The 12,384-nt window shown below is 37.7% G+C and overlaps 1 protein-coding gene across 1 annotated transcript in view; it reads right to left on the bottom strand.

Moving 5' to 3' along the window:
- Positions 1-2,415: 2,415 nt before the first annotated feature.
- The window catches only part of TAFA1 (TAFA chemokine like family member 1), a 459,830-nt gene continuing 449,861 nt past the window's right edge, over positions 2,416-12,384 (bottom strand). The window contains exons 3-4 of the mRNA XM_058562656.1: positions 8,458-8,582; positions 2,416-2,736 (exon numbers count right to left, since the gene is read on the bottom strand). Coding sequence (XP_058418639.1) covers positions 2,719-2,736; positions 8,458-8,582 — 143 coding nt within the window. The 3' untranslated portion in view covers positions 2,416-2,718. The remainder of the gene's footprint in view (positions 2,737-8,457; positions 8,583-12,384) is intronic.

Raw genomic sequence — 12,384 nt, 5'->3', positions numbered from 1 at the left:
CTTCTCACTGGATTTTCCTTCAGGACCAACACTTTTAAAAGGTTATTCCAGAAAACACTAATCTGACTGATAAGGCCACATGGTCAGGGAATTTTGGGCAACAATGATGCTTAGAGAGTTTTTCTTTTGTGTGTGTGTGTGAGGAAGATCAGCCCTGAGCTAACATCCGTTGCCAATCCTCCTCTTGTTGCTGAGGAAGACTGGCCCTGGGCTAACATCCGTGCCAATCCTCCTCTACCTTATGTGGGACGCCGCCACAGCATGGCTTGACAAGCAGTGCATCAGTCACGCCCCGGATCCGAACCTGTGAAGCCTGGGCTGCTGAAGCAGAGCGCCCGTACTTAACCACTGCGCCACCAGGCAGGCCCCCCTTTTTTTTTTTTTAAAGGAAATAATCTCATTTTAGTTAATCTCATTTAAGAATGTTAGGAGATTTTATGTAAAAATACAAATTTCTGGTTCTCTTGAAAAATTGAAGGTATGACAATGCAATGAATATATCCTCACACAGAAATAATTTCTTGTAGCTTCCCATTAGGCAGGGAATGTGCTCTCCATTAATCGAGTAAGCGCCCAACATGCCTGGATTCTGGAAGCGTTTTACTTGGTTTCCCCTGTTCTAGTCTTTTTTGAAGACACAGTGTCTTTTGGTGTATTAAAGTCTCTGAAAATTCCCTCAGTAAATATTTCTATTTTATTTTATTTAAACTTTTTCCCAAATGTATTTGATGATAGAGGTTTTTTCCTCCGCATATTTAGATGTACTGTTCTAGATAATTCTTTGAGTTTATGATTTGAGTTTTTGCTTCAAAGTTTACAGATGAAAGTCATTTTCTGATATATTACTTGATACATGGATATGGACCAAAATCAAGAAATTTTGATTTGCTGGTATGAATTTTATGCTACTTTCTGGCAAATATTTGTGAAAGTGTTTGGGAAGCCTAGATTTTGCCATGAGGATTCCATTTCCATTTCTGGATGCTTTTATGGGCATTCAAGATGCAGAATCAATCTATCTAGTTAGAGTGTTGGCATATTCAATCAGACTTCAAGCTATACTGGTAGAAATGAAAGAGCTTCTGGATCCCACCTGAGGTTTAACTTAAAAAATTCATAACAGGGGACCCACCGTGCTGCTGATCTAATAACAGGCCCTAACAACATGTATTCCAGAGAAATGGCTTTGGAGAAAAAACAGATACACTTGAAGTATGATAGGGTAAGTAATAGGAATCTATAGTAATATTACGCTATGCTAGGTAAACTAGAACTTAAGTAGATACTTCCTTCTTATAAGCATCGGCTGAATAATTCTCAAAAAGAGAAGATGAACAAAAATTTCTTTTTTGGGAGGTGAGCCACATATGCGACCACTACGGAAGCCCAATAACGGGATTTGACATTTAATCTCACTGACCAAGGACACTGCAGTTATAGTAATGAATTTCTGGCTTTGAAAATATTAGGGTTGGAAATATTGGCTGTGACAGCAGCAAAGACCTTGTGGAAAAAATTCTGGCTGACTATGAATCTCTAAGTGGGGTGTTCTCTGAATTTGGTTAAAGCTGATTCAGGAAAAATAAATGACAAATAAAGAGGACAAGTAGGTTTAGAAAGAACTAATTTACCACTTTAATAGGGCTGTCCAACATTTGGTCACATAGATCATTCTGAAACCTAATTGCTTTAATGGTCTTCCTATCTCACCAGAAGAGATCTAAATACTCTTAGAAAAAGCAAATCAAACATAGAAAGAGGTGCCATGATAAGACTTGTTGCTACAGCACTATGTACTTAATGATGCCAGACTTTGGATTTAACCAGAGGACATTTCTGCAGTCTAGGACAGCTATACAAAGCCTTAAGACATTGTATTTACAGAACTTATTAATACAGGGATCCATATTCTACTATAACTCTGCCAGAGTCTTAATAGCATGGTGGAGCAGCTCCCTCAAGAATCCTCATTTTCTTATCTGTGGAAAAGCTAGTAGTTCTAAAAATATTTTCCCGGAAGAGGTTAGAACGGTTATTATATATCAATTGAATATAAAGTATGGTTATGTAAGCCAAGCTTGCATGCTATTATTGCACAGGGTAGAAAGCAATAAAACAGGACGAGGTGCTTCCTTGTGCCATCTGGTAGAAACAGAAGGAAGCTCTTGATTCCATATTGTTATGATGTCTCAGATTCCAGGAGTCCACCTGTAGCTGGCCTTCCAGTGGGAGTGTCATATTGAACTCTCAAAAGGGCACGTCTTCCTTGTGGATAGAAAAAGAAATGGCAACAAAACAAAACAAAACATCCAAAACTCAAAAAGTTACACCAGCCGCCTCAAACTGTGGTATTGTTCATTTCTTGAAGAGAATATATAATATTTCAAAATATTATATATATATATACATATATTTCAAATGGTACAAAGTAACTATAGATCCAAATTAGAAGATAGTTGATCGTTCTTCGTAATCCCCAAAATTTTCATTCAGAAAACTCTTTTTTTAAATCCACTTTCCATGGTGTTGCCAAAAGCTTCAAGTCTTCTCACTGTGGGATACTTCGTGACACACAGTACAAGTATTATGATTATCTGGTAACCAGTCAAAGTGCAAATAAGAAATCCATTTGGCTTGTAATGTGTTAGATGTTTTAAATCCTTAAAATGTATTTTCCGCAGAGTTGGTTTTCCTTTACTACCACAACAAATGCTTCCCTTAGGTTCTTGGGTGAATCTGAAATCAAAGAAAGAAAGAAATTTCAGGGAGAAAAGTACAAAATGAAGGCACACAGAAAAGTGATTAGGCAGAAAATAAGGACAGCTTGAATTTTTAGGATGTTGCTTCTTTCAAGTGATCTGAAGTCAAAAATGTTCAAGTCTAGAGCAGTAGCTCTCAACTGGTGATTAAAGTGCATTGACAGACCACCATGTTTTTATCAATTCATTAAACTAATTTTGCCACAACTAGGTGATAGACTCTTGGAGCAACGTCTAACCAGAACTGGCTTCATGGGCATGGGACCTGCACAGTCGCACAGAGCCCTGTGGTGAAAAGGGCACTGCGCTTGGTTTAATGACCTGCTGTTGCCATTTTGAAATTATTAGTAATTTTTGAACACGGGACCCCATGTTTTCATTTTGCACTGGGCCTCGCCAATTCTGTAGTTAGTCTTGCGTCTATCTGATGAGAATTGGAACTAAGTTATTCCCGGGCCTTGTCAAGTTGGCCTGTTGTAAGATTTAAAAGGGTGGCATAAGGTGAAGTCATTGCCAAGGTTAGACCAATTTGTTTAGGAATATAAGAGACCTTTGCAAGGTGAGGAAGTGTTCCACTCAAACAATGACAGAGGGTTCAAGGGCAATCAAGAGCATACTCCTGTAACTGTTGATGCCATTTAAGCCATTTGAATATGGTCCCAAAGACTCTACTATTTAAAAGGATGTGCGCACAGAGAATCTCTAGTTTAGAGCATCAATGACGATTCTAATAGAGATGAAGCTTCTACTTTAGAATTCTAGGACATAAGGCATTTTTCTTCATCATCTCTTAATTCTTTATGGTCTTAGAAATTGAGTATTCTGAGTCCAGGAGTGGAGTCCATTTAAAACTTTCAGGGTTAGGTGGGAATAGTAATAAAAGTTTGCATTCAAAACTTTGGCGCCCTGGTTGGGCCAGGGGCAGAATGTATGAGAAATCTTCATGCATTTATTTTTTTTTCTCTCCATAGAAATAATAGATCCTTCCAAACCTTGATTTCCTATATTTCAGTAGTGTTTACCACCTTCTGTTTTCACCGTCTTCTTTTTCACCAAAAGGAAGGAGAAAGTGACATTTACAAAACTGAACTGGAATTGCCTTTCTTTTATCTCTACTGACTCTACCTGCCACCCCCACCCCCACCACCCAGCCTTAGGCCCTATCCTCCATGGAAGACCCGGGGCTCTGTCATGTCCACTGTCACATCCCTAAGACCTTAATACACTAACTTTAGATAGCAGAGGCTTAAATATATTTATTAGCTAAAGAAAGGAATAATTTCACTTGCAACCAGGGGCAAATGTAATAGCATAAGTTCGTTTATTCTTCCTTGCTGCAATCTCTAAATATGTCTATTTCTGTATTTTAAAGGCATTTCATGCAAAATGGAGTAGAGATCAGGATTGTAAATTTTCTCAAAACACTTTAGACCTGCAGAATTTTGAGTGAAGATGCTGGAATGTGTCAAAGGTGGTACTTTACCCTTCAGTAACATAAAAAACACCAGCGGTGATTAGAATGGGTAGACATATGCAAAGTCAGAGTCTCCATTAGGACGATGAGTACCAGGAGGGTGTAGACAAATGATTGTGGTGGATTTGTGTTGGGCCAGTCACATAAAACACTGATTTGACCAGATGGCTACTGTAGTTAGGTGTACAACCTGAGGTCTGCTAACTTGTCGTTTTAGGGAATGAAACTTGACTCTACATTGGGCACTAATTCTTGATTTTCTCACTAGTCTGAAAGACATGAACATATGGGGTTCAAGGAAATCCAAAGTTGCTTGATACTTCCCCAGGTATTATGCCAGTTATGTTCTGCTATTTTAATCTGCTAATTTTTCTTTCCAAGTGACTCGGTTTTCTCTTTACTTCATTCCCTTCCTTTTCCTGTCTCCAAACAATATTCACTCTTCACTTATGAATTATTACAGCATTGTCAAACAAGTTATTTCCTCTTTGGGGAGGTCTGTCTTTTTTTTTTTTAATTTTTTTTTGCAGGGGAAGATTCGCCCCAAGCTAACATCTGTTGCCAATCTTCCTCCATTTTTTTTTCTTCTTTTTTTCCCTCAAAATCCCAGTACATAGTTGTGTATAGTTGTAAGTTCTTTTGGTTCTTCTAATGTGAGCCCCTGCCACAGCATGGCTACTGACAGATGAGCGGCATGTTTCTGCACCCAGGAACTGAACCTGGGCCTCTGAAACGGAGCACGCCAAACTTTAACTGCTAGGCCATCAGGGCTGTCTCCTGTCTTTCTAAATTAAGCCATTGTTTCTGAATACACAGAGTATAGATTTGTTCCCGAAAGCATGAGATATAGCCTCCCCAACTTTCAAATTTATGTTTTTGGTATATAAGTTTAAAGAAAAGAAATAAAGCAATAAGTATCTAAAACCGTAGGAAAAAATCTCTAGTCAATATTTAGATTGGTTAGTCTTGCTACAGACTACCAACATAGCAATTTAATACAACAAGTGAAGCAGTGGTCAAGCAGGGACAGGGTTAAAATTTAGCCACGAAATGTCACCCAGATGTAACAAGCTTCTCCCCAGGAGGGTGTCTGTCACTCTCCAGCTACTCCAGGGCTGGGTTTTCGAAAACCTCTCAAAGGTGACAACTTCCTCTCTATAGGGTAGAATTCATTCAGGAAGGTTCCTCTTTTCCTAAGATTTATTCTTCCAAATGTCCTGAAAGGAAAGCCTTTGCCTAATTCTACCTATCTTTTCTCCTTCCTTCTGTGGGTTTTATTGTCACCCAGATCTAATTTCCCCAAGGTTTTCCTTTAGATTGTAGCCTCTTATCCCAGCTAGTCCACATTTTGGGGTGTCTGGTTGTTTAACTGAAACAGTGAATTTCTACTTTCCAACCTCCTTAAAAAATGAACATCATAAAAAATTAAACCAGATCACACTTTGAAGCATCTCTTGTTTATCTACATTTCAAGACTGCTGAGAATTTTTGTTTAGGATGATTGTTTGCATAGTAACCCATATCATAGCAAGGTTTTGAAAAAGAAGGATATCCCAGGAATCTTTCTTGCAAATATCTTTTCATTGGAGTTACTTTTTAAAATAGCTGTATGAAGGAAACTCTCAGTTGCCATTAACAATCTGGGTATGTTTCTTCAGTTTTTTTTTTTTTTTTCCTGAGAGCACTTTTCCTTAAATCAATCTTACACATAAGAACAAAAGAGGTGATTTTCTCTACTTTCCCTTTTTACTTTGGTAAGAACTTGAAGAATTTTTTATCCTAAAAATTATCTCTTAGATAAGAACAGAATAGTAAGAATATATGATTCATAATTAAAGTACATTTATTAATTAAACTCTTTTACAAGTTAAATTGCTAGAGTCAATATTTGAGGTGTGTAGGCATATTTATACTCTGATGAGGAAAAATACATAGGGCATACCAGAAAAATTAATATAAAACCTACTTTTAGAGCATGTGATCTAAGGACTTGTGTTGGCATGCCATTTATACAGAATGGAAAGCTCCTGTACGTGTCATCTGGACTTAGTTGGTGCCTTTTGTGTTTAAAAGTGCTTATTTCATTGTGAATTTCTTGTTAAGGACGGGGGAGAAAATGTAAGTCAGTAGTAGTGTCCGAGTCATCTCAAAGTTTAAAAAGTATAGCTTTTTCTAGTGTCTTCTTTTTCCTTCTCTAAAGACAGACTTGAGAATTCTTAGTTGACTGATGTGCTGCTCACATGGCTATAGAGAAGTTTCTTGTTTCCTTGCTTGAAATGGATGCACACATCAGAACAGGTACATCTTCTGCTTTCAAATCAAGTGCAAGGGAAATTTATTCCTCTTGTACACTCAACTGTATAGGTTGCATTCAGCCCACCTAGGGCGGTAGCAAACACAGTGTGCTCCAGCCTCTATTACAATGATCAGGTTCTGCACCATATTTCTGTGATGCCAGAAAATGTCTAGGATGAATTTACAACATGCCTGATGGTTTTAAAATATACTCTACAGAGGCCGAGTAAAAGAGCTACACAGGTCACAAAAAAGTAACATTAACAATTTCTCTGTGTTTTTCTTGTTTGTTTGTTTATATTCTATCTTCCAAAGAGTCTCCTAGTTGGTACTCTTGGAATGCCACATATTTAAATCCTAAAATAATTTCACTTGCATTGTTGTTCTTTACTGAATTTCAAGTCTGGAGGCACCATGATAGCAGGGCTTACCTTCAATAAAGGATGAGTAGTTATCATTTGGAATAGGGATGAGATTTGGCAGAAAATATATCAGCAACGTGTTTAAAACAATAGTTATTGGATTCCAATCATAATGGCCATAATTCAGAGTAGCTTAAAAGTAATTTGTGAGGGCATCTTCAAATTATTTGGTAAAATCATTTTCAGGCAAAATGTAACCAAAAGAGAAATGTGAAATCCATATTCCACCAGCTAATTAAGATGCTTTCTGAGGGTAAGTGGCAGGAACGAGCTCATTTTTGAATACTCTCTTCTGTAGGCAGTTCGTTGAAATGATCGTAATCCATGCTGAGCTTGTCAGGTGCATGCAAATACATGTTCACAAGCTAGGGTGGTTCAGGAATCCCTCCTGGCTGCAAGCCAGGGAGGTATGGCCATTTCCTGGTTAATATGGTCAATACAGGCAAGTAAATTTGACACACAAAGAGTCTCCACTTATTTTACGTAAGAAAAAAAATGTTTTATAAGGTATTACGTTTTCTGCATCACAAAGTTTCAAGAACCAATTTTTTTTTTTTGAAAAGATAATGCTGAGAAGAAAGATCAAATTAAGACTCAATACAGGGGTTGAAATCAGAAGATGTTCTTTTAAATTTGAGTCACACTTTTGGAAGACCACTAGTTCAACATATTGGGATTTGTAACTGGTGGAGCTTGCTTTAAAAAATACCCAATGCATCAAAATACATACATACATAATAGGGCTGATATTCACATGGTATGTGTGCATATGACCATATTGGTTATTAAAATGTTGACATCCTTTTGCACTAGCGAATAAATACTGTCTTAAGTGCCCTGAGCAACCCTCGCTACCCACCCCCTATAGGACTCTCAGATTTTCCTATGGTCAAGTATCTATAGGGTCAATGGCTGACCTAGCTGGGCCTCTCCCACCCGCTCCAGCATCATGACACCAATTCTGATGGGTTGGGTAGCCTCACCACACAATGGTGTTATATATTTTGAAGACAACTCTTGATTTAACCACAGAAATCAAGGAATGATTATTCACATCAAAAAACCTTTCACTTCCCTAAAAGGTGATCAAGGAATTCCTTTAAACAACCTTTAGAAAATGGCTGTACTTAAATGCAGATCTTTTTAGCAAACCATCTGGATGAATTAGGCAAGATCCTTATTTTATTATCTAGTCTGAGCACTGTAGACATTGGATGAATTACCTGAATAATTCTCTCACTGCTCCTCTTCCCTTTGGCTATGGCAAGCTAGCTTTATTTATGAGCCAGTAACAGAAACACTAAACTGTTCAGTATGGAAAAGTCAAGTTCAATCTCCGACTTCTTGTTGATGGATGGACGCTGATCTGAATGGTTAAGAATGGTTCTGTCAGGGAAAAGGCTTCCTTCCTTCCTGTTCAAAGCTTCTCTGGGTGCTGTTTGTACAACACAAAGGCAAATAGTACAATTTGTAACATGCGTGAGACATTTGAAATAAATGAACTTACTCTTGTGGTCTTAATTTTATTGCCCGTAGCGCACATCCATCCGGAATTATCAGGGAGAGTCTTACATTCTTCTCCTTCTAGACAAGGCTCCATCTCACACCACCATTTCCCAATCACGATGGAGGCTGTACAAAAACAGGAAACAAGTATGTTTGTAATTCGTCCAAGGAACCTGGGCACCGGTGCTGTCCCTCTGCAGATGTTAATGCTCTTTGAAACACATTAGGTCCTCTTTAACCTTCCATGACTGGCTAAGAACACTCTATTATGAAGAATAAGATTTTAGTTTATAAGTCTTACAATGCAAATATGATTATGCTGTCTGGTTTCATCAAACGACATTTTGTCCCAAATCTCCTTGTATGATGAAAACATACGGAATAGGGAGACTTACTTTTTGGAGGAAATTTTGTGTTGTTACTTTTTATAGATCAAGGATCTTGCACTGTTTCTTTTCTATGAAGGGGACAAAAGTGCTAAATGTTCTTCAGAGTGACTGAGCTATTCTTTTCAGAAAGGCCAGTTTATCCACCCAGCTTTAGGGTTTATCCCCCAGTCTAGGACCTTTGAGAATTTCAAAGGCCAACCAAAAGAAAAAATGAATTGACCAAAAGTACAAAAGAAAATGTGCAAAATAAAAACCGAGAGTAAAGATAAATGAAACTATTTGTTTACAGTCAAAAGTATATTTGATATGAGCTGTGGTTGCCTTTTAATATGTTTGATATCATGTGGGTAGAACTTTCAAAAGCTGAGCCTCTGACAAAACAGCCCTACTTTTCAGGGTGATAGCAAGGATGACCACCATAGGAAGCTGGCAATGAATTTAGTGGAGGTATTTATAGCACACCTCTTTTTTAATAATGAAATTTTATAAAACTAGTGACTAGATTCACTCAATACAAATCAAGAAACCCCACATCTTCTTTAATGCCCTGAGTGAAAAATTATTTCTGCACAAGCATCAGTCATTTCTGAAGTTCCTCAAGGCATTAGTTTTTCACAGATCCTCCTGGACATCTCTATTCAAAATCCTCAAAATGTCTGCCAATATTTCTTTTGTGAAACTTTCTGATTGGCTGTTTTTACACTGGACCGAAACTCAAGTTCTTTAGATATTCACCTCTCAACCCCTCACATCCCAAAGATGAGTCCCTACCATGGTGTTTAATTCTCCCAATGACAAAGAAGCCAAATGACATCTGTTAACATCACAGAGGATTAATATTAAAATGGAATGGAGAAAACCCTGCAGTGAAGCAGAGAAACATTAAAATTCCCTATCTATCCAGTGTTCACTAGAGGGATTAGATTGCTAACTTAAAAGCAGAATGGTTTAAACATCTAGACATCTATCTGCACTCAGGTTTTCCTCCTTCTACACTCTCCTTACTTCAGTCTTTCCCTCTTTCTACTTTGAGTAAAAATTGCTATGCAGGATTATATATGCAAAATCATATCTACTCTATTATAGGGTCAATTTAAGGACTTTTTCAAGGGTAATTTTGCCTATATTTGATTTATACCTTATATGTGGACTGGACAAAACCACGTAAAATGCAACTTGATTGGATATGGCAAACAAGTATAGGAAATAGAATCTTGTACAGTTGTGTGTCGCTTAAACGAAGGGGCTATGTTCTGAGAAATGCGTCATTAGGTCATTTTGTCATTGTGCGAACATCATAGAGTGTACTTACACAAACCCAGATGGTATAGCCTACTACACACCCAGGCTGTATGGTACTTATCTTAAGGGACCACTGTCATATATGTGGTCCGTGGTTGACTGAAACATCGTTATGTGGCACATGACTGTAAATAGTTCTATCCATGTGCAAGACAACATGATATTTTGGCAAAACAAAGAGAAGTAACAGAGGACACAAATTCTCCCCAGGGTACAAAATGACTATGAGAGTTTTGAATGTTTTCCTTTTTAGTAACAGGGCTCTGCATCAGGACATGGAGTAGGGGAAGATTCTAGTCATGGGTAAAAGAGGCCTTATTTATGTGAATCAATAGGTGACAATTTTAAATAAGAGAAGCATGTATTTGGCAGCAAGAAAAACATATGTAGTGTTGAAAGGGAACAAAAGTAAATTGCAAAGCTTCTGGTAAAACATAAGATAAAAGTCAGGGTCTGGCAGTGTTTATTGAGAGCCTACAATCTGAAGCTCCCTTTGGGCTTGTGCTCAGTCAGAAACAGGCCAGTCACATTGGCCACGCTTGTCCCCTTAAAGCCCATTAATATGTCAACATTGCCACCCTGAGTCTATGCCACGGAGAATGGAAACCCTCCGATTTTAGCTCGGAGGGGAAACTGCCTTTCCCAACAGACTTCAATTTAGCATTTGTCACTCTTTTTCACAGAGGAACACAAACAATGAACCACTGCTGGTGAGGTCAGCCTTTAGCATCTTTGCCTCCTTCTAAAGGACCCCGTTCCTTCTTCTTTAGGGTGCTCTCTGCCCTCTTGGAGCTGACCTACTTTGTCGCAAGCTAACAAAGCAGTTTCTCTCTCTTACGCATTATCTCCTAAATGAAAATGTAGACAGTGGGAGAAAGAATATGTCTTGAAACCCATGTATCACCTTTAATTGAAGGTTGTAAAGATCCACTGGCTCATAGGGAAACAGAAAAGGCTCTCTAAGAATAAGAAAGTCCCAGACCTGCCCATAGTCTCTAAAATTCATCTTATAGTTGCCTTTTCTAAACAGAATTTGATGATTTGGCACTACCCTCTGTGGAATCTAGTCCATTCTCCCAGTGCTGCTTTTCGCAAGACGCCATTAGACATACTTGTTTCTGATTTGTGCATTTCACGGTAATCTTTTTTTTTTTTTTTTGCGAGGAAGATTGGCCCTGAGCTAACATCTGCCAATCCTCCTCTTTTTGCTGAGGAAGATTGGCCCTGGGCTAACATCCATGCCCATCTTCCTCTACTTTATATGGGATGATGCCAAGCATGGCTTGCCAAGCGGTGCGTCAGTGCGTGCCCGGGATCTGAACCCGCGAACCCTGGGCCACCGCAGCAGAGCGGGCACACTTAACTGCTTGCACCAACCCATCTTAATACATATTATTTCATGTCCTAGTTCAAATTATAGTCTCTCATCTTAATTTTTTCATAAACTCATATTCCCTGTAATATCTTTAAAAAAATTCACAAAGAGAAGATTTGAAAACTGCCTCCTCTTCTCCCAAACTGGAAGCTACTGAAAACCTTCAGACAATTGGAAGAGGAATGATCAATTAGATTAATAAATTAATAAAATTAATAGATTAATCAAATGAGCTATTATGAATGTGATTTAACTTTTTATAAGTTTTTTTATGGAGAAACTTAAACAAGAAAAATGTAAATATAAATCATTCTTAAATGTCTTGAATTATTATGCTCAGTTCAATAATGGTATATATCAATAAAGATAACTGACATTTCTGAATGCTCCTTATGTGTTTCTGTATTAGGTACTTAAAATATATTATCTCAATCTTCAAAGCAACCTTATAAAGTGAGTATTATTATGAACTCATTTTACACATGAAAAAGTTGAAGCCCAGAGAGGTTTAGCAACTTTCCTAAGCTTACACAGGTAGGAAGTGCAGGAATTAACATTAGAATTCAGGCCTGCTTAACCACAACATCCACATTTTTCATTGTGATGGGGCTAACTCATTCTAGTTTTGTGTTCAGGATTCATAGAGCTCTAAAAAAGCATTTATTGACTGCTGAGTGAATGAATGAATTCTCTCTGCTATATTATTATTGAAAATAAATTTCACGTCAACACAAACACTTGTAGAAAACAGACATTTAGTTTCTTGTAACATTAAGTTTACTTAAAAAAATTAATTCGACCAAGAGCCAGTTTATATCACATTTGTTTCTTCCTAATCTGAGCTACACAGTGTTTGATTTCA

The sequence above is a fragment of the Diceros bicornis genome, chromosome 2 (genome assembly GCF_020826845.1).
Source record: "Diceros bicornis minor isolate mBicDic1 chromosome 2, mDicBic1.mat.cur, whole genome shotgun sequence".
NCBI classification, from domain to species: Eukaryota; Metazoa; Chordata; class Mammalia; order Perissodactyla; family Rhinocerotidae; genus Diceros; species Diceros bicornis.
This window is presented reverse-complemented; position numbering and strand designations above follow the sequence as displayed.